The sequence below is a fragment of the Leguminivora glycinivorella genome, chromosome 3 (genome assembly GCF_023078275.1).
Source record: "Leguminivora glycinivorella isolate SPB_JAAS2020 chromosome 3, LegGlyc_1.1, whole genome shotgun sequence".
Lineage (NCBI taxonomy): Eukaryota > Metazoa > Arthropoda > Insecta > Lepidoptera > Tortricidae > Leguminivora > Leguminivora glycinivorella.
This window is the reverse complement of record NC_062973.1, coordinates 10,804,679-10,828,136: the sequence shown is the minus strand read 5'-3', so window position 1 is coordinate 10,828,136 and position 23,458 is coordinate 10,804,679. Positions and strand designations below refer to the sequence as shown.

Here is a 23,458-nt window from a genome sequence, read left to right as displayed (position 1 = left end):
TATATATTATTATTATTGATAAATTCGCCATGCACTTTTGCAGCTGATAGTACATATTAATTTTTTGAAAACTTTTGAGCAAAAAGTTAAATATTACTTTGACATCATTATTGCAAAAGGTTCTATTCACAGTTCAATGCTTCTTATGGTTTGTGGTTTCCTAAACTATTGTAACAAGTTTAGTGCATTGCTTAAGCACGGAAAATGTAACGTTTAGTTTCTTTTTTAGTAAATACTACTCATAAAAAATCATTAAGTTGTTTATAAAATAAAATATAAATTAATTGAATACAATATCTTTAGTGTTAATTACCAAGCTACCAAGATCTGTACCATTCGATCTCTAACGAGCTGTAACTAGACTTTGCAGTAAATTCGAACCTATTAGTACAGATTTCCGTTGTAAAGACTGTTCTGCCAAGGAGAGTAAAGTAAATAGAAAAAAATGTACTGTTACACGACAAAATGCACTGTCAACATCCTATACAGATAAGCTATAGTTCGAAAGAAATAAACATAACTTTGTTACTCCCTTCCAAAAACATCATCATTCTCCATCATGCGTTATCCCGGCATCTGCCACGGCATGGGAGCCTGGGGTCCGCTTTTGGCAACAAATCCCAAGATTTGCCATAGGCAAGTTTTACGCAAGCGACTGCCATCTGACCTTCCAACCCGAAGGGTAACTAGGCCATATTGGGATTAGTCCGGTTTCCTCACGATGTTTTCCTTCACAGAAAAGTGACTAGAAAATATCAAATGACATTTCGCACATAAGTTCTGAAAAACTCATTGGTACGAGCCGGGTATCGAACCCGCGACCTCCGGACTGAAAGTTACCCATAATTTTTTTCGCTATATCCACATCTCGGACACTGGCGATCAAATATATGAAAGAGGTGCGTTCCTATCACACATTCTAAGCTCGTGTAGGTGAACGCGTACCATGCTTGTATGAGTGAGATATGACAGGTCGACTGTTCGCGTTTTTGACAGGCGGTAACTGTGAGGTAACCGAGAGGGCGGCACTTTCAACGGGGAGCGGGAGTGGCCATACTATACGATAGTACTCTTTATTATACTGTGGCTTTACGTAAATTTCAGTAGCACTGCTCGCAACCTCGCAATGTTTATAGAGCAGTTTTTCAAAATAGTATACTATATTTTCCATTCAAAAATATAAATGGCGGTCTAAGTCCTCACTAGCCACAATAACAAAGTTACAGTGTAATATTGTGGCCATGACAGTTTTAAACTTTTATATATATATGTGCCGTTCAACTTGGGATTTTGCAGTAAATAAACCGTTTCCAATTCCAATTACCAAGAATGATAGCCAATGAACGTGCTAAAACCCTGTGCCCATTGTCGCGTCCCGCCGGCGGCATCCCGACGGCTCCATGCAACGTAGTGTCCTAGTTTGTAACCGGCGCCGTGAGAAACTACAATGTGCACGGGACTTAATCGTATCTGAGTTTATTTACGAAAGTTTAGGAATAAACCCAGTGGCGGTAACCAAGATTACAGTTACACTACAAACGTCAATACAATAAAAAAAGCGAAAAAAATAATAATTACAAGAAATAAAAGTGACTACAATACATAGACAAACCTCGATTAAATCGATATGAAGTATTGTGATAATCGATACTACGAAAAATAACATGACTATAACATGACTGACCATACGATATTTAAATTACGGTTGCCTCAAGATAATGTTTCAAAGTACATATAACACAAATATATGTAATGACTTATGTACTTATCTGGCGCAGTTGGTAGGACTTGACTTACCTAAAGTCTGTTTCAATGAAGATTTTATTACGCGAAATCGATCATTGTAGTGTTAATTAAAATGAAATACTTGATTTGATACAAATTCTAAACCCTATATATTTTGATTTGTTTCTAATAATATAAGGATGACCGGTCCGGCTCAGTCGGTAGTGACCCTGCCTGCTAAGCCGCGGTCCTGGGTTCAAATCCCGGTAAGGGCATTTATTTGTGTGATGAGCACAGATATTTGTTCCTGAGTCATGGATGTTTTCTCTATATAAGTATTTATTTATCCATTTAAGTATGTATTTCGTCACTTAGCACACATAGTTTGCTTAGTTTGGGGCTAAGTTGATCTGTGTAAGGTGTCCCCAATATTTATGACCGTTAAGAATTGGCCACTTGTCCAGTTATGGATTGTTTTGTTTGGTCTCTTACCTTTATCTACCGCAAGCCGGAGAATTATAACAAGGCCATTATTTCAAAGTTAAATACAAAAGGTTAAAAAGGGACCATTGAGTTTATTTACACAAATAATAAACAAAACAAATAACATTCTATAACTTACTTTTCAACTCGCTGCCTTTGCTTATTGATCTTCGTCGAGGTGACATCTCTCGGTCCCTGTGGAGAAAAACTTGCTTTAATAAATATTTGTCTATGGCAGAACCTGACTTGGGATTGCGGAAACATGGCAGTTAATTGATAACAAAATTTATAAATAGAATAAGTTATAGGTACCTAAAGTAGCCAAAACATTACCTACTTTCATAAAATTCCATATTTTCATTGTGCGTAAAAATCACAAAACTATTAAGTGACTGTCACATAACATTTTCAATTTTCATTTTTTTTATAATGTAAACCTATCCCTTTTTTATAATGTAAATCCCTAAAGGAATAAGTTCGCCTCTGTGTAAAATTGTTCTACGTTTTATATAAAACTGGACTAAGATGATGTTACATTAAGGAGAATCTTTAGTGTCATCGATTATTTTTGTACTAATATGTAAAATACAAGAGATAATTCTCAGTTGACTGACTGACTAGTGCAATTCTATGAATTAAAATACTGAATCTCTCCTCCACCAGACGCAGAACACGAGTGCATTTAGCCCGTCATACAGATATTAAACTAAGTGCATTAACTTGCGGACCGACTTATACCTGTCTTCGCTATTACTTACTAGAACTAAATAGAAATTAATTATTTACTAAAGTATTGAATATAATTTTTCTACTCCCGAACTGTTTTTCGTCACTTACAGGGTCGTGCATAGACCTTTAAAACCCTACAAAAAAGTATATTCCCCAAAGCCAGCGTCCGCCGACTCTCCGCGCATGCGCACAGAAACGAAAAAATTGAAAATGCTTTGTTTAGCTCTGTAACCATGGCAACGCATTGATATAACGATACTGCGCGTGTGCGCGGGATGGCTTGAGGCAGCTGCGCTGACAGTGCAAACCTTTTCATCATAATTTTTAAGAAAAAAAAACCGTCGCCTTTCGGGTTCTGGTGAAAGCTACTTGCGAATGTTGGATTATGTAGAAATGTGTAAGTATTTTTTAAAACTGCTTTTAATGCTTTAATTATTAGATGGAAACACAAATGAATATACGTATAACGTTAAGGTTTGAGGAGTTTCCTCAATTCCTCATGAATCCGATTATATTATAAGAAATCGAAGCTTGACAAACTTTGACTTCAAAACATATGCTTAACAAACATAACTAAATAAATGTCACTGTTCTGAACTTAAATGCATGCTTTTCTTACAAAAATACCAAAGTCACTATGAGTGTGCCGTTCAGGTTTGAGGAGTTTGGTTCTGGCCATCATCAGCAGTTCCACTGCACCAAATGTCACTGTTCTGAACGAAAGTGCATGATTTTCTTATAAAAATACCAAAGTCACTATAAGCGTGCCGTTCAGATTTGAGGAGTTCGGTTCTGACCATCATCAGAAATTCCACTGCACCAAATGTCACTGTTCTGGACGAAAGTGCATGCTGTTCTTATAAAAAAATGGCAAAGTCACTATAAGCGTGCCGTTCAGATTTGAGGAGTTTGGTTCTGGCCATCATCAGCAGTTCCACTGCACCAAATGTCACTGTTCTGGACGAAAGTGCATGCTGTTCTTATAAAAATACCAAAGTCACTTTATAGTGCCGTATAAGCGTGCCGTTCAGATTTGAGGAGTTCGGTTCTGACCATCATCAGAAATTCCACTGCACCAAATGTCACTGTTCTGTACGAAAGTGCATGCTGTTCGTATAAAAATACCCAAGTCACTATAAGCGTGCCGTTCAGATTTGAAGAGTTCCGTTCTGGCCATCATCAGCAGTTCCACTGCACCAAATGTCACTGTTCCGTACCTAAATGCATGCTGTTCCTTTATTAACACAAAAATCACCATATGTATGCCTTTCAGATTTGAGGAGTTCCCTCGATTTCTCCAGGATCCCATCATCAGAACTGGGTTCTGAGAAAAATGGGACCAATCTGTATGTATATACATTCAATCAAAAAAAAAATTTTCAAAATCGGTCCAGGAACGACGGAGATATCGAGGAACAAACATAAAAAATAAAAAAAAAAAACATACAGACGACTTGATAACCGTCCTTCTTGAGATATGAGGCGACGGTTAATAAAAATACAGGAAACAGTGTGAATTTCACGAAAGTTATTCAAGAAAACTATTAAAAACTAAGTGCACGGTCGTAGAAAATAGTACATTATGATACAAGTGCTTAAAAAAGGAAGTTCGAAACGAGTGGTGATAAATTAAAACGCGACCGAAGGGAGAATTTCCTTTTCGCACGTGTATCGTACGACGTTTTTCAGTACAGATGAGCCTCCGAAGTTTCGACCTGGCATATAATGAACCACTTCTCGCACTAGTGCGTAAAAAAAACACCATCTGTACTAAAAAGTATTGTATGCAACGGTGTTTAACTGAGCCCAAAAATACTTTACGATTTTCATGAAACATAGCTAAGAACACTCCCGACTAACTCATCTTTCAGACAAAAAAACTAAATCTAAATCGGTTTATCCGTTCGGGAGCTACGATGCCACAGACAGACACACACACAGACAGACAGACAGACAGACAGACAGCCAGACAAACAGACAGACAGACAGGCAGACACGTCAAACTTATAACACCCCGTCGTTTTTGCATCTGCAGGGGTTAAAAATACTATTTCACGGTTATCTTTATTGTGTTGATGACCAGTCTGTAAGTTTTATAATATAACACATAATTCGTATCGTATCGCAAGTTTCACATGCATACACCAGACACACAACACGAGTCCATTTGGGCCGTCATACAGAGATTAAACTAAGTGCATCAATTTGCGGGCCCGGCTAATCTGCGACTGGGCATGCCGACGTCCGAACCCGTGGAACACTGAAGAGTGATCGGATTAAATCTGGACTGAATAGCTAAGATGATAAATGTGTTGTTCTCTCTATCACTCCGTGTTAGTGCGATAGAGACAACCCGTCGTTTAATTTCTCAGTAAACGATTGTATTAAATGTCTTATAAACAAACGTAACTACTCGTAGCGCAGCGTGTTTAAAAATCTCAGCCACCGGGATTTTTTGTCCGACTCGATTAGCAATTTATCGTCATAACTATTTCAACTAATTTTCACTGAATCCTAACCAATTATATATCTAAGCCTTCCTCAAAAATTACTACTTATAGGTGAAAACCGCATGAAAATCCGTTCAGTACTTTTTGAGTTTATCGCGAATACACATACACGTAGACAGAAGCAGCGGGGGACTTAGTTTTATAAGGTGTAGTGATGATAAAGACAGTGGTAAAATCTTGTTCGTTGCTATGATTTTAAGCCCAGAGACGAGTTAGAAAGTGTTACACGATTTTCTAGAAAAAGTATAGAGTACCTTACTTATTTAAATACCTTTAATATTACATTACAAGTGAGTACAATTAAAAACCCTCTGCCTACTCCAGGCAGGTAATTACGGTCGCCCGATAAATGATAAAACAGCAGGCCGTCCCTATCGCACTATTTGTAAGTGCGATAGGGACGGCCCGATGTTTTATCATTTATCGCGCGACCATGATTGCCCTATAGGTACACGAATTATATTCAATTTACGACTTTCATCCATCACACATTCTTTTCCCTTGTTTTTCTTCTCCCTCATTCCACTCCGGATTTATTTTTCCGCGAGCCAATCTTCCGCATTTAAACCACAAACTTCGTATGTGAAAATAATTAATAAGGTCTGGAAACAAAAACGCTCGTTGTAATTTTGTTTACGAGGAAACTCTTCCAACTTTTTCGATTAAATTACTCGGCAAAAGAGGAAGGGGCTCGGAATATTGAGGCCTATGTCTCATCTTAACGCTTTTTAGTTGCACTCGATCTACAGAGGTATAATTCTTAAGCGGTTTAAGCATAAAAATGAGTGCCAGTATTTTTGATTAATTGATTATCCTATTAGGTTCGGCTCTCCTAATGGTAAGCGTTAAGCAGTCACCGTAGTGTAAGGATGTTCGCAACTGAAGAGGCAGGAACACAACACTACGAGTAGGCTGAAGTCACACCTCGGACACTGGCGATCAAGTATATGAAAGAGACGCGTTCCTAGCACACCGTCTAAGCTCGTGTAGGTGAACGCGTACTATGCTTGTATGAGTGAAATATGACAGGGGTAGCTGTGGGGTAACCGAGAGGGGATGGGCGGCACTTTCAGCGGGAAGCAGGAGTGGCCATATTGTACGATAGTATTCTTTATTTTATTATACTGTGCTGAAGTGTTACTTAGCTGCGAAAATTGTAAGATATAGGTATTTTCTTATTTGGGTTCTGTTCTGTATATGGAATGAAATCCGCTATACTGTGCTCTACGTAGTTACACGCCGTGCCCAGGAAAATTCCCTGAGCGACGGAAATTCTCTTCTTTTGGAATTTTCCCGGGAACTGCACACCACTAAATTAATTTTTATTAAGCAGAAACGTCTGCTAACGATTCTAATAGTATATTATATAACGGTAACGTTATGAAGGCTATAAAAGTTGAGTACCGCGGTTAGGCCACGATGGCTTGCCGAGTGGCCTAAGTAAGGTACGAGACTTTTATAGCCTTCATAATGTTACGATTGTATACTATACTTTTTCTACGACAGCCAAATACATACCTATTCGAGAATAATAAAGTGGGTTGCTTACCTACTTCATATAATGAATGGGAATATTTGTGTGGATCTTAACTATTATATTCTGTCCACAATGTAATGTTGATGGCGAGAACTTGTTGCACAATTCTTCAAAATATGCCAACAACAGAGAAAGTTGAAACATATTTTTGCAATTTCCATTGCAAAACAATCATAATTCATAACATTTTTAGTACGCTTTATCGACTTTTTAGGTAACAAATTGTCAGTTTCTTTGAGCGCCATAGCCTTGATTTCTTCGGAAGTATATTGTTCACCAGAATCACTCATAATTAAGTTTTTGCACAATAACGTCGAATTAAAACAAACTACACAACACCGAAATAGTTCAAATACTTCCGTCAAAAGTTTACAAATGTCAAACATACCATAGACAAGAGAAATAGAAAATAAGCCGGTTTTCAATTACGAAAAATGTGGTTGCGTTCAAGAATATTTAAATGTGGAATGGAACATTATTGGATAAACTTATGATTTTTACCTTTGTTTTGCAATATCTAATATGTAAAACGCATTTCAGTTTATTTTTTCATCTTGATTTAAATTATGAACCTAAATATTTTATTATTTATTAAAAGTTACTTATTACTGCAAATGAAAACATACCTGATATTGGAAGTTGTGCTTTTAAAAAAAAATTAACAGAACTCCAATATTCATATGAATACTGCTCAGCAGTTATCATATGAACCTATAGACAAATAGACTTTCTTATCGTTACTCAAATGAACTTAATTTGGATACCGCTGACAATAATCTAATTGACAGATTTAAGTGCTGGAGTAGAAAAACATTTTTATATTAAACCACTACTAGCCTTACCACACAACTACCACACCACTAGCCTTACCACACAAATTGAGATGCCATTCCTCTCTTTAATAATTTTGACGCTGGGAAACATTCGAATCTTTGAAGGAACCAGGTTTCGAACATTATATTCCGCTTCTCAGCTCTACTGTCACTAAATGCAGATCCTTTGTCCTTTTCTATATCACTCTTATGAACGGTGCATTGTGATTCCAAACTTTATTTTCACATTTCATATTTATGGTCTACCCTTACGACTGCGTTATTTGGGGTCGTATTAGATTTATAAATTATGGACCACTTAGGGCAAAAACGTGGGTGTTGTCTGATGGCAAATAGTGCAAAGAGATAGCTTATTTTGCGGTTTTATAGATTGCATTACAATATTACGAGAATGATCATAGGTAAAAGCATCATGCAGTGCTCGTCATTGCACCAATACATGGCACTTTTAATCTTAAGACATTTTCAATAAATGGTACCGAAGGGTTTCTATCTATTGAGCACTGATATTTCTACTATAATACCTCTACTATTTACTACGGGAAATTATGATTTTTACGAAAATTGTTTATGTTGCTTTTATTATCACTAATTCCTTGTTGATTCCAAGCCGTAGCAAGGACACTCACGCCTGCCATAACTCGCCCGTTGATGGATCCCCACAGAATTGAAAGTTCAAGTCGCAGTACGGTCCCGCTCCGCACAGTATAGCGTGCGCGTCGGCATTAGGTACTCATGCCTCGTAGCAAGCCCATTGAATGACACCTCTCTCCTTCACTCTCCACAGTGTTGAAAGAAATATAATACTCACTCGTTAAGCCCGAGTCGCAACACTGGCCCCGCTCCGCGCAGCATAGCGTGCGCATCGGCGTTGCTCATGCCACGAGTAGCGCGACCGTTGATGGATGAGATCACATCTCCTTCCCGTACGCCGCACAGCGATGCCTTCCGACCTGGGTTCACCTGGAATAGAAAAAATATGTTAAAGATATACCCGTCAACGGAAAGAAGCCGCTACGACAATGGTGTTATGTGGTGACGTTCCAAGGGTTAATTAAAACTGCACGAGGCCATGCGCTTGGTGAGGAACAGATACCTATGGCGGGCCGGACCAAGTCTTCAACGGGATGACATGATGTTACGATCCTCAGCATTGAGGGAACGAGAGACTATGTATTAAACACTCAGTTTTATTCCCATTTCAGACAAAGTCAAGCAAATCAGTCACACATATGGAAGATTAGTTGCTAATGCAATGTATGCTGCTCTGAAAAATGTAGCAAAATGTTATTGTTATACTTTCTAGTTGTTGTTGTTACTTACAAATCAGCCATCGCACGATTACATTCTTTTGGGTTACAGTCACATTCATTTTCTAAGGTTAGGCATTATATTTCATTTCAAAGTACTTTAGCATTTATATCTCTTTATTCAAGCTTATGAAGTGACAAGAGAGATTTCAGTGAGGTACGATAATTACAGGACTAATAAAGTAACTTATATCTAGAAACATTACGCCAACTTGATTGATTAAATGTCAAATAATCCACAGTGATTCGTTATGTAAAGCATACGATATAACATTTCTGTTAACAATTGTGTCGCCAATTGGTTTCGTAAAATACAAATACCAATATTGTTTTCCAAACACCAGCTAATCCCGGCGACATTTTACCGTAGATAGGTATTTTGTTTGGCTTAAATCGAAAAAATATCCGGCATTTGTATGCGAGTAAAGGTGCGATATTTGAATTCACTTTGATCACGTTCGTGCCTCGTATCGCACACTCGGAGTGAATTTATTTTTATCTCAAGTATCATTTACGGGAGAATTTGCCACTTTCATAAGCAAAATGTGTGTGACGTTTACAAACCGCGTTGGGTTCCCGCCGCCGCGCTGCCGGGGAGCAAAACTTGAGCATGTTCCCGGAAAGGGTTCCGCCCGCTTCCTGCCTGCGGCCACCCCGGCCCACCGACTCACACTTGGCACACCACAATGCGCCTTAACATGAGCACAATTAAACCGTTGAGGTAGGTCTTTTAATCTTTCAGATCGCTGAGAGCGGCGGCGCGATCAACATAGCTATATTAATGCAGCATTTTCACCAACACATTTAGATACGCAAACAATTTACAATTTAAGGTTTTGTTACAGTTAACTGTTTCATATTCTAAATTGACATATAATTATTTTGTTTGAGTCACAAGCCCACAGTGACTTAATCCAATATAAACAAAACAGATCCGGACACTAACGACACAAATTACACAGCAAAAAGCTAACTACATAACGACCACTCTGATGACATAATTAAGGGAAACACGCGATTGTCTCAATCACAACAATTTCACAAAAAAACAGAAATCACTGGTCGTAAGAAAGCTCGAAGCGCTACTGAGCTTTCAAGGTGTGTTATAGGCAATTTTATCGAATCATCGTATGGGCATTATTCGAAAATGCATGCGCCTCGTGACGACACACGCCCATTGTTATGTCGGGGCTAGTACTCACCTCGAATATTAATCTCCACTAAGCTGAGTGAGGAATCGTGTATTGCCATTGCACAAGATATTCTGCAATCCAGAATAGCAAGACCCCCAGACCAGTAACAACTATCAGTCACCCAAAAGCACTTTTATATTGGTTCTCCCACAGGAAAATTCGCCAGTTTTTGTTAGCTATCGAAATTACAACGCTGGTGGTTTCCGTGAGCTTGTTGTCCAGAGACGTAGTAGGCCAATGAACCTTGTAAGCGCAGAATCCAATCCTTGGATATTACTTTCACACCATTTTTCTTTTCGATAATATATTCTGAAGTCAAACAGTCATATTTTCTTCAAATTTAAAAGAGTAAAAAATAGGCAATTTATTCAAGAACAAAATAGCTGGTTAAAATTTTGTTTAATAACACTTTATCTAATTCGGTACAGACATTAAAACTGTTGTTGCCGTTCAAAAAAGAGTTGGTATTTTAAGCTTTTCTTAGAAACAAAATTAGTGGATGTACCTATCTAACATCTAACAGAAAATTATAGAACATCGTTAGATTCCCAAGTCTTTTTTATTTTTTATAATAAACTGTTACTTCTTTATCCAATCCCTGAGGCTAATTTAGATTTAAAACTCATTAGCCAGAAAACCTTCTAAATACGTATCTAAGGCTTTAGAGAATGTTTTAAATCGGCGGTAACTGCACAGCGGAGCTCCCAGCCTTTGAATATGGAAAAGAAAGGCTTTCGCGGTAAAGGAAATTCAAATTGTGCAAGTGCAATTGTCCCAAGTGTAAGTTTCCCGGCAAAGAGCTTAACCATGTCAGCTCTTGGTCCTGGATTATGGGACTTTTTAAAGAATTTCAAGTTGACATGAAATTGATGTAATGGGGAAAAGGCGGTTTTATAGTAAAGTTTTGGAAAATGTAAAAATATTATATGACAAACTGAAATAGATACCATACACTAAAGAAAAAGCGACCAAGCCCACTGGTGGCGAAGCCGGGAATCGAACCCGGGTCTCCAGCTATCGCGGCTGACGTGTTTGACCGCTACACCACCCCGACCGCCGATCACCAGTGGGCTTGATCGTTTTTTCTTTAGTGTATGGTATCTATTTCAGTTTATAATTTATATATAGTAGTGTTACTACTTTAAAAAAAATATCAAAAAATATTTAATAAAATAATTTGATTTGTTCCCTACATAAATTATAAATGACAGTTATATATTTTTTTTACATCAGGTACAAGATGTAAAAAATAACGGAGATCCGTTTAAGCCTTTAAGTGTGTATTCGGTATCGTGTTCTTAGTATTAGAAAGTAGAAAAACCATTTAACTCAAACAACAAATCTTTTGCGTTTGCCTATTCAGGACAACATAGAGAATATTTATACACGAACCCCGCTGACTTTGTTGTCTTATAGGTATTTCAAAATAAGTAACGTGGTTAATGACTCAATAAACTCCTGTATCACGTTAAACTCTCTCATTGTTTACCAAACACCCATTAAATCTCAGAAAATTGAAGTAGCAATCATAATTAAGCCGTTTGCTAACTGGATAAAACGCTAGCTAATTCCTCAGAGCTCTGAGAACTGTTATAAGTAATGAAATGCACAAGTTTCAGGCATTGTCACTTGCTTTAACTCAAAACTAGATCACAGGCTTTCCCAGCATTCCTGTGCCTTTGAAGTTAAATAACTTGAGTTGGTGTTAAAATAATACTTTTAGAGGAAAGTTCGTAAACTCTTTTGCTATAAACTCGCTGCGTGAACGTCACGTCAGCGAGATCATGGGATTTATGGATAGTATTGCATAATTAACGAAGGGAGGCCTATGCTCAGCAGTGGGCGATTAATGGCTGAAATGATGATGATGAATTAATGATATTTAAAAAACCGTGTGGTGACGGGTTAAAAATTTCACCACCCCCTTTCTTCCCGTGGGTGTCGTAAAAGTCGACTGTGGGATATGGGTTCAATTGTGGCGTAGGCGAGAGGTTGGCAACCTGTAACTGCAATGTCACAATTTCTTTTGATTCATTCAACCCCTTATTTGCCAAGAGTGGCACTGAAACTCGAGTTTCATGTGCTCTGTCTACCCCTTTATAGAATACAGGCGTGATTGTTTGTAATAATAAACATACCTATTGTAATAGATAAATTCCACAACTAGAAGCGTGCTTTTCGAAAAGAATCAATTAGTTCACAGGTAGGCAGGCTGATAGAACTTTTGTAAGTTTTGTAATCATATAAGAATCATATTTTTGATGTGATACTGACAGTTGTACCTATTCAATTATATTTAACAAAAATCATTAGCCGTAAAGCGATATTAACTGTATTTCATTATTAAAAATGTCACGGCAGAAGAGGTGATTACACGACCATAATATTTGCTTACTTGGAAACTCTGCGTGCTAATGTAATACTGCCTATGTGTGATAGGATAGGGAATATATTGTCGCATTGTATGGGCATAGGCAGCGTTACACGACCACGGCTGGTAGGTCCCTGTCGTGCGTCCCGTGTGAATGTGTGAAGGGTGTTGGTAGAGGTATTGGGTGTCAAGCTAATCTGGTCGAGTTATGTTTGGGCGCATTAGCAGGCGAGACACGTTTGCCGCGTGACTCCACGACGCACGTGGGTTGCCTATACGATATAACCCCGTATCTACTGAAATCCCATGCCCAATTTATTCTATTTATTTAAAGGCATTCCGTATTTCGCACTTAATCTTGTATCAGATATTTATACACGTTGAACTCCAGGGGATTTAGTATTGGATAGCCATGGAGATTGATTTAAGGAAATATACAAGAAAGTTTTAAGTGATGAATGATATGTGTAGTAAATGTTTGTGCGTACATTTTTGGAATCATGTACATTTTAAACCTGTGAGTCACATTTTAATGGACGTACGTAGAATACCTTAGTTATATTCATTGTGAAACTAGCCTGATTTTCATGTCATTATAGATTTACTTGTAGGTTATATATTAAATATATGATTTTAAAGTACCTTACCTACACAGTTTCTTTGCTCATATTAATTACAATGCCAAAACTACCAAACTATAAAAGAAGAGGAGAGACAAGAATGTGCCAAATGAAAGCAATGACAATGACCAAATACCGAATACAAAGTAATTGCAACCCTAAATTTCATTGTATCCCTTACACAAGCTCATTTGATCCGTCTTACGAATCCGTGGCATTGTTAACGCGCCGTCACGCGAGAAAGCACTGTCAACCCGCAATCTCGACGTAATGATGCTCGACTGTGACCTCGCGGAGGTCAGATTAGTAATTGTGACCGCTTACAGAGACAACAAGACGTATCAGAACCAGTATTTGGATAAGTTACAAAAGACTTGCTAAAAACTAACAAGAAAACACTGTCAGCGCCGGCCAAAATCGTGTCCGGACTATTAGAATATTTTGCGGAATACTATTTGCATCTGGACAGTATAGCGAATTAAACAACAAGTGATATATTATACATTATTATGTAAAAATGTACTGGACGAAATTGCGACGTGCAATTTTTGTGACGAAGAAAGCTGCCGGGAGTTGTTCGTGTCGCTGGATAAGGTCCCGGTCTACGATTGCTGTGTCATGTCCAGGTTCCGTGCAACCGGACTCGCCACCAAGCAGCGCACAATAAAAAGATCAGTGTAGTGGACTATTTTTGAAAAATGTGAGCTGATGATACATTTTGTGTTTTTCTGTTTTTTTTTATGTACTTGAATAGGAAATAAAAGTAAGTTTATAATAATTGTACATACTTACGTAGATTTGACACGTAAATAATAAAATAATATTTGGGTAATTAGGTATCATGCAAAACAAATTCAGCATTGTGTGTAAAGTAAAATATTAAGAGAAAAATGTATCGAAATAAGTTTCATTAGTATGCCGCGCCACGCCGCTTGATGATGGAAAGCTAAAATATGGTTAAAAGTTGATAATTATGGTTAATAGAAATGTAGCTACATAACTACGTATAGGTATTTTTGAGTTGAATCTGATTAAATACAATGCAAATTTCGATTGACCACGACATTTTATTTTAATTCAAGTTTTCTTTCAATATTAGGTACATAATGTTTTGTTTAAAATTGTCCAAATACATTGCACAAGTTCCGTACAGATCATTTCATCATAACTTATTTAGTCACGATGCCACCATGTTCGGTAGGTATGCGCCGTCTGTTATTACAGATCAAATTTCAGTAAACATTGTGTCATTATTATACACCTGTTTAGATCCTTTAGGTACAATATGAATTTCACCATAACATTTCTTGATAAAATAAAGATTCACTTTTAATACTTACCTATGTATGATTTAATGATTTGGTTTAGTTAATATTAATAATTAAGAGAATAATGTTATAATTAGACTATTAGAATTTTTTTTAAGATGACGGATATCGTATGAATATTTATAATTATCGGATATGACATATTTTTGTAATAATGGATATGAAATTAAAATGTTAAATTATAATAATGAATATGAATAATGTATAAAAAAAAATAGTAACGGGAATATGTATGATTTGTTTTACAGTGTAGATATAGGTGTGCTATGGTCAGATTTGCTTGAAAGTTGGATTTTATGGTTGGAGGTTTTAAGTTTGAAATTGAATGTGTGTACTAATGAGAAGATACGGAAAGTAATATTATGTTTATTTGAGTTTTGAAATTAAGATGGAATAAGAACGAAAGAGAATGAAATTGTTCGATTAAAATATGGTATTTAGCAGTGTTTGGGTAAACTGCAAGCACATAAGTTTTTCAGTAAACGATTGGCCTGATCAACTAAGAGTTTTTGAATTTCTTATGTGTTGAAGGTTTCACGGTGTTGAGTAAGTGTTTGGATTTTGAATGTTTTTTTTTCGTGAGAGGGTAATGTGAAAGGAATAAATTGAATATGTATAAATAAATATGCCTGTCGCATCAACGATGGCCCGAGAGGCGTCGTTGTGCGATTAGGTTAGCAAGGGTACGCCAGGATACAAGGCAGGCACGGAATCCTTGGCCGTCTGACCATGATTTGGTCGAGTATCAATCGTGGGGACACCTTGGACACGTGGAAGGTTTTGATGTAAGGATGTGTGTTAAAAGAACTGCCTGTATGTGTAAAAAAAAATGTATGTGTGCGCGCTTAAAATAAATATACTTGTATCCTGAGCTAATAAATAAATAAATAAAAGGTTGGCCGACCAAGTAAATGCGTTGTGTACCCTTGCCAAGTATTGCACGCTTAAGATGCACAATTAAAGAAAATATTGTGATGAGTCGTCCATAAAGTAAATGACTTGCAAGTGATAATGATATGTGGTACCAAACAAAAAGAATCTATTGAAATACCTACCTGAGTTGACAAATACACGTGGTGTATTGACGAATACACCACGTACCTACTTTAAAATTAAGTTATACTTATTTTAATTTTACTTTTGGTTAGGACTTGAATTATTTTTTCACGTTGATTTCAACAATATAACTACCTATAAGTAATGTTTTAAAGTTTTAATATAATCTTAGTTTTTTTTTTTTTTTTCGAGTTCCATTTTCTCATAAAAGCGCTCATAAATTGGTTTCTACCTAAAATTTTCAAAAAAAAAACGTGTTTTTTTCTCATTATTGTTAACACTTTAGGAGTATACAATGTTTTCCCCTTAGATTTATATTGGAAATTACTTTGTAATTAATACTGTTTATAGTGTGTATTTGCTATCAAATTACATTTCTCCAAATTTTATAAGTACTTATCATTTGAATTAAGTACAAAAGTTTTTTAATCCATCATTAAAAATGAATTTTCTAGTTTAGTTTAAAAATGTATTTAAGACAGTGCATATGTTACAAATAACATTTGCTAAGCATTTACTTTTTTCAAATTTAATATTTACAGTGTTTTTTTTAGTTCATATTTGTCCTTTTCTTTTTCATGATTTTATTTCTGTAAAGTTACCTATATGAAAAATGTACAGGAGAATTCTGATTTAATTTTCCAAAATTTAACAAGTGTTTTTTTCGAAAAAATACGTAGGTTCAATTTTTTTATATAGGAATAAACAGTTAAGTATTTGATTTTATTTAATTTGAACTTTTATGCATTGTCTTTCTTTCTTTAATTTACTTTATGCTTGAAAAAAAAAAGATTAATTTCAATATTTAACAATAAAATTAATCTTTTTTTCATTAAGGAGGGAGATGTAGTGTGAGTGCAACACCTCACTCACACTGCTTCACCTTACCCTATATATAAGAAGCTACTCTGTAACATAAGACACAATAAACCTATATCTCATACAAGTGAGTTCTCCTTTAGTCCCCGCATCACAACGTAATCTCGACGTAATGATGCTCCACTGTGTCCTCGGCGAGGTCAAATTAGTAATTCTGACCGCTTACAGAGCCAACAAGAAGTACCAGGACCAGTATTTTTATAAGTTACAAAAGACTTCCTAAAAGCTGAACAAGAAAACACTGTCAACCCGCAATCTCGACGTAATGATGCTCGACTGTGACCTCGCGGAGGTCATATTAGTATTTCTGACCGCTTACAGAGACACAGAGACTTATAATCAGAACCATCGGCAAGTATTTGGACAAGTGTTAAGCGTGTTCCCCGGTAACTGAAAGCCGCATATTGCATAAGAAAGCACTGTCAACCCGCAAGTTCGGCGTATAATGATGATGCTGTGACTGACCTCGCGGAGGTCGGACTTTAGTATTGTGATCGCTTACAGAGACAATATGGGTCAGCACCAGTATTTGGATAAGTAACTAAAAGATGCACCAGAAAACACTGGCAATTCGCAAGTACGAAGCAATGACGCTCGACTGTGACTGTTACCACGCGGAGGCTGCACTAACCCCGTTGTAACCGCTTACAGAGATAAGAAGACTGTTGCACCAAACCGTCTGATACTTAATTTAGCGTTCGATAATTTTTGTATGGGGTTTTTCATAGACTTCTGAAGCTGTGTCACCGGTGTTCCATACATTCAAAAAGTTTAAACTTTACAACGTAACCAACGGAATGCTACGGCTGTATTTTCATAAAATACTGGCCTTTGGACGAGCCCGTATAAATGTTCCATTCCAACGAATAATTGTCACATAGAAAGAGGTCAAGTTATACTAGACTTCGGAGTAAAATACTTCTGAATGAGAGATGCCCTTAATTCCAAATTAACTGCTTTGATCGGATAGATTAACCAAGCTTGGACGTCTTAAAGACATTTAGGTAATTAAGGAAAAAGGCTAGCAACAATACGAATAGGCATGGACATTTGTTTTTTTGTGAAATGGCACATGTGTGCAAAAGGTATTGGATTTCGTTTAATAGTTTTTTCTTCCAAAAAAAAGGAGATTGGCTCAGTGGGCCTCGGCTGGGCGTGCCTGGAGGTGGCTGCGTCGGACCGGGAACAGTGCAACAGCCCCTGATGAGGGACAACAGGATATAATCATCATCACCCATTTTATATTAAAATTTTCCAAAATAAAAACAAAATTTGACAATATAAGCTATCGTATCCTATGGTAAGGTATCGTCTTGGATCATCCCGGCCAATTCGGTGTCCATAGGTTACGGTGACCGCTTTCCATCAGGCGGACCGTATACCCGTTTGCCACCGAATGGAATAAAAAAAAATCTGCTTTCGTCACCCTTTCGTCATTGTTCTCTGCTTTCTTAATTCGTCAGATTCCTCAGTGTCTTTAACCTCTTTGATCATATTTGTTATCCGTCTTCTTAACCCCCGACGCAAAAAAGACGGGGTGTTATACGTTTGACGTGTCTGTCTGTCTGTTTGTCTGTCTGTCTGTCTGTCTGTGGCATCGTAGCTCCCGAACGGATGAACCGATTTAGATTTAGTTTTTTTTGTTTGAAAGCTGAGTTAGTCGGGAATGTTATTAGCCATGTTTCATGAAAATAGGTCCACTATGTCGCGGACAGGGGTTTTTTCAAAATTTTAATTTTTTGGTTAGGTTATTAAGTACGAGTAATACGCTAATGTGACATATGACTCAGAAAAACATAGACGAATACGTACGGAATAAAAAAACAACAAAGACTACTGACGAAAATGACGAGTGGGTGACGCTGGCGATATAATAGGTTTATAATTTAAAAACTTAAAAATATTACCAAAATGATTTTGTTACCGTTGAGATGAGAGTTCTTAACATAATAATGATCAAACAACAAACAAGTGGCATTAACTTGTAAAAACCGACTCCACAGACGAAATAAACAAGCATCAATTAGTTCTAATAAGCTTAATTGCTTAGTTACGTTTAATAAACACTTGTAGTTTGTCCCGTCCTAAACATGAATGTAGCGTAAGGCAGCGATAATGTACGGTCAACCAATTGGAACCCTAGGCCACTGTAGAACTATGTCACAGTGACGTTATAAATCAGATTGTAAGAAATCTCTTACTGCTTGTCATTTTGACATGGTTGTAGAGTGGCCTAGGGTTCCAATTGGTTGACTGTACACAAATGTTTTTTATCAAAGAAAAAAAAGTAGTCAAGTAGGATTGACTGCCATCTCTCGTTACATGTGTAAAACATTTACATGCTCTGTTTCGACCAAAGACATATATAACTCCGTATAGACAGATAAAGTCTAAGAAAAAAACGTACCTCAGTACCATACAGAAAAAGGTACGGTGGCCTAGATGGCATTACACCTTTGGGGTACGCTCAGCTAGATGGCGCTAATATTAATATTTGACATTTTAACACATATCGAGCTAAGAATATGGACCAAATTGTCAAAACTGAGGTTCAAAAGTTTTAAGCCTGTGTTAAGGGATGGCAGTCTATGCACTGTGATTACTTACACATTTTACTTCGACAGTAACTATCTATAATACTCGATCCTCTTTGGTTTCGACAATTTGAACGATATCAATTAACTGAAACGTATTGCTATTGTTAAATATTTATAGCTATCTAAATAACCAAGCATTAACCAAAGGCGTGGCTCTAAACGAGCATAAAATGATTGTTACGGACTACGAGGTACGTTTTTTTCCCTAGACTTTGTCTTTTACAGAGTTATATTGTCTTTGTCTAGGCAACCTTTAGGTCCAGATGCTTTATACAAATTGCATTGCTTAATAGTTAACTAAGTTTTACTCTAAAAGGGAATATTTAAGCGATTTAAAAGTAGCATCTCCGAGCCACTTTAGAAAATACTTAAATGGCACCTGCATACTTAAGTTTTATAAGAAAACTTCGCCCGTCGAACTACCGCCGCCTAGCAGATTATTCTACACGACAGTTTTGTGTTTTCGTATTTATTTTGCTTTGATTTATTAACACAGTTTTCTCAAGTTCGGTATTTATTGCAGATGAAAGGCTTTGTAATAAAAATGTCTACAACATGCCGGGATGAACGTAATTTGTTTTAGTTATACGATTTATGGATATTCCTGTTGAATACTGTACTTTGTTTATTAAAATAAAGTTGTTTGCTCGTTTAGCTGGCTAAAATATTTCGAAATTGTCTCTAAATAAAAATGATTCGTTATTAAAAAAAGGAAATCGACAAGTTTAGTATCAAATGAAACAATTCTCAAACGTTATAAACTGAAATAGATACCATAGACTAAAGAAAAAGCGATCAAGCCCACTGGTGGCGGGGCCGGGAATCGAACCCGGGTCTCCAGCAAACGCGACTGACGTGACAAACCGCTACACCATCTCGACAGCCCGCGGTAGTAGTAGTGTTACTACTTAAAAATAAAAAAACTAATCAAAAAATATTTAATAAAATAAATTGATTTGTTCCCTAAATCGAATTCTAAAACGAATATACTTAAAAAAATACATCAAACAAGAACATTAAGTAAAATTAATGCCATATCAATCCGAAGAAAGCAAGTTTGGTTATGATTAATTTCATTAAGGGTCACTTGATCAAAATGAAGGGTTAACCACTATAAAGTGGTGGGTTAATCTCGGGTTAACCCTCCATTTTCGGTGATGCAAGTGACCCTAAGTATAATAATGTTGGCAATAAACAAAAGCATTACTTAAATACAAACAAATCACACAAAAGCAATCGAAATCAAATGAATAAAGAGTAATATGTAGACGTTATTACAGACAATAACAATGATAGAACTTAATTCGGAGCCCCTACCGTGAGTTTTTGACGTTTTAAAATAAATAAATAAATATTGGGGACACAGATCAACTCAGCCCCAAACTAAGCAAAGCTTGTACTATGGGTGCTAAGCGACGATATACATACTTAAATAGAATATACATACCTACTTATATACATAGAAAACATCCATGACTCGGACCCAGGACCGCGGCTCAGCAGGCAGGGTCACTACCGACTGAGTTAGACAGGTCGTCAGCTGAGCCAGACAGGTCGTCAGAAAACTACTCGATAGCGAAAATGCCACTGAAATGTATGATTTTTTTTGTTTTAGTAAGAAACCGCATGCACCCGGAAAGGTGGGCCAAAATAATTATAGACTGGGACTGGGACCCGCGAAACACCATAGACGGTACAGGCTGAGACTCAGGCATACCAAAAAGGTGATTACCTGGCAGGCACACATGGTCGCGCGATAAACGATAAAACATCAACGGCCGTCCCTATCGCACTATTTGTACTATGTTTTATCATTTATCGGGCGACCATGATTGCCTGCCTGGACGCATTCTACCCAGAATAGTGGGGAAACGCCGACGATAGGGTCGAGTGGAAAAAGCGAGGGGAGGCCTTTGCCCAGCAGTGGGACACAAATGAGGCAAAAAAAACAACCAACCAACTGTCCGGGGACGCTGTTCAATTTCCCCAAACAGTGATAATAACAATAATATTTAATATTGGGGACTTACACAGATCAATTTAGCCCCAAACTAAGAAAAGCTTGTACTATGGGTGCTAAGCTATATACACCGTGTTTCACTTAACACTAAAAACCTGAAAACAGTTTGTTCAGAATCGAGAGTAGAATCGATTGAGCTATATCTTGATGGGGGTAATATTTTTATTTAAATTAGTATTATTAGTTATTTTTTACGTGCCCATTCTATTGTACTCGTAATACAACATTGTGTATATCGCATTGCTAGAGGTTGTTTACCTTTTTCAGTATTTAGGGGTATTAATACTGGCTGGTTACTTGGACGATTATTTTTTCCGCTACTAGTTTGACGTTGTTTGTCAGTTTAATCTTAATGTTTATCATAAGTCATAACAAATTAAACTCGTAACTAATTACAACCTTGTCATTTTGAATATTGGGTTTAAATTTGCTTACTGCGATTACCTGTCCAATTTGAAGTTTACTGTGATAAAGCTGTAAAGTGTTTTACAGTGACATCTTAGCTGTCTATTGGTAAACCTTATGTCGTTGCAGTAACGTACATAAATAAATAGTCTTATGGTTTATGATAGTAGTTAGCAATTATTTTATTGAGTGTAGAGCTAAAAGTCAAGTAGAGCTGTACAGAAAATTAAAAATTCAATTAAAAAAAAGTAACGATCAGATTAAAAGATGAATACTCTAGATTAGTTTAAAAAAATAAAAATCAGTTGGGGTGTCTGAGGTTTTGAGTGATACCGGAAACACGTTGTATACATACTTAAATATATAAATACATACGTATATACATAGAAAACATCCATGACTCAGGAACAAATATCTGTGCTCATCACATAAAAAAATGCCCTTACCGGGATTCGAACCGAGGACCGTGGCTTAGCAGGCAGGGTCACTACCGACTGAGCCAGACCGGTCGTCAAAATAAAGGTAGTGATGAAAATATGTTTTGTGACTAAATTAATGACTTTTAGGATAGTTATGATATCAAGTAACTTATTATAGAACGGCAAAAACTCATAGTAAAGGTTTAGTAGGCATACAGCAGCGGCTGGTCCATACAAGCCGATTCCCACCGACTTGCCTAAAATTGATTACTAGTAAAGTACCTAATGTTAAGGTAGGTTTCTTTTTGCTTTGGTGTTGCCTAGCAGAAATTTCCACCAGCCGCCACTGGTAGGCAATAAAGCCCCTCGCATCTCATCAGTTAATATGTTAAATTTAATAAAGCAGGTTGATTCCGAAATGATTGATTATTGTTTTCGGAATAAACACTCGTCAGATCTTACTCACATCAAAAGTGCGGCGTGGAGTATCGCTTAAACTCTGGAAGGAAATAAATTATGTAGAAAATTCATTAGCAAACAAGAAGATTGATGGGAAAACGGTATTGAGACGTAAAAATTAATATGATACAAGTGGCAGAAAATAATTAAATTATTGAAATAAACAAGTCTTGTAGTAGATACCTATAGAAAAAAAAATCTTATGCGCACTGCCAAGGAGTGGAATTCCTTGGCGACGGCTATATTTCCGAGCTCATATAACCCGGCAACATTCAAATCAAGAGTGAACTGGACCCTTAGCCGAATGGCACAAATGCTCACGAAACGAAACGTTCGTAGATATCTATCTCTATCGCTCTTGCGTATTAGCGCGACAGAGCCAGACTACCTTTCGCGGCGTTTCGTTTTCGTTTCGCGTCGCAGTATAATGCCATTCGGCTACGGCAGCAGGCATCTTCTGGGCGAGCTCACTCCATCGTAGGCCACGCCTTTGGCTAGTCTGTGGCAAAGAGTAAGCCCATTTACAATAACAATAATTAAAAAAAGCAAGCACAGTATTCACTCCATATTATGTATACAGGCAAACGAGCAGACAGGTCACCTGATGGTATGCAATCACTGTCGCTCATGGACACCCAAATCACCACAAGGGTTGGAGGTCGTATCGTAATACAACTATAGGAATATGTAAGTTTTCTTACCAAAACACATATTATTATTTTCGTAATTGACATCCAGAATATCGACAGTCATGAATTTGAAAGACCTTAGAATCAGTATTAAACGTTTTTTTATCGATACAAAAAATAGGTACTTGTTAGGACGCGAAAACGTGGTTTATCATACTCGATCTTCATGCGTATAGAATAGCAAGGATGAGAAGAGAATAAAAGTTTATACACGATGTTAAAATACTTCCACTCTACCTATATATTATCTACAATACAATACAATATAATTATTATTAATTCCTCACCAATATTA

The 23,458-nt window shown here is 36.9% G+C and overlaps 1 protein-coding gene and 1 non-coding gene across 4 annotated transcripts in view; both read right to left on the bottom strand.

Annotated features, from left to right (window-relative positions):
• The window catches only part of LOC125242551 (PDZ and LIM domain protein 2-like), an 81,370-nt gene that overhangs the window by 5,281 nt on the left and 52,631 nt on the right, over positions 1-23,458 (bottom strand). The window contains exons 3-5 of one of the 3 annotated variants that reach the window (XM_048151309.1): positions 22,482-22,514; positions 8,629-8,780; positions 2,348-2,403 (exon numbers count right to left, since the gene is read on the bottom strand). In XM_048151309.1, the coding sequence (XP_048007266.1) occupies positions 2,348-2,403; positions 8,629-8,780; positions 22,482-22,514 (241 nt within the window). Of the gene's footprint in view, positions 1-2,347; positions 2,404-8,628; positions 8,781-9,691; positions 9,972-22,481; positions 22,515-23,458 lie in introns of those variants that run through there. The other 2 variants (XM_048151311.1, XM_048151310.1) reach the window with 2 other exon arrangements.
• On the bottom strand, positions 11,302-11,375 carry Trnas-cga. Its single transcript has one exon. It is a non-coding gene; the product is annotated as a tRNA-Ser (tRNA).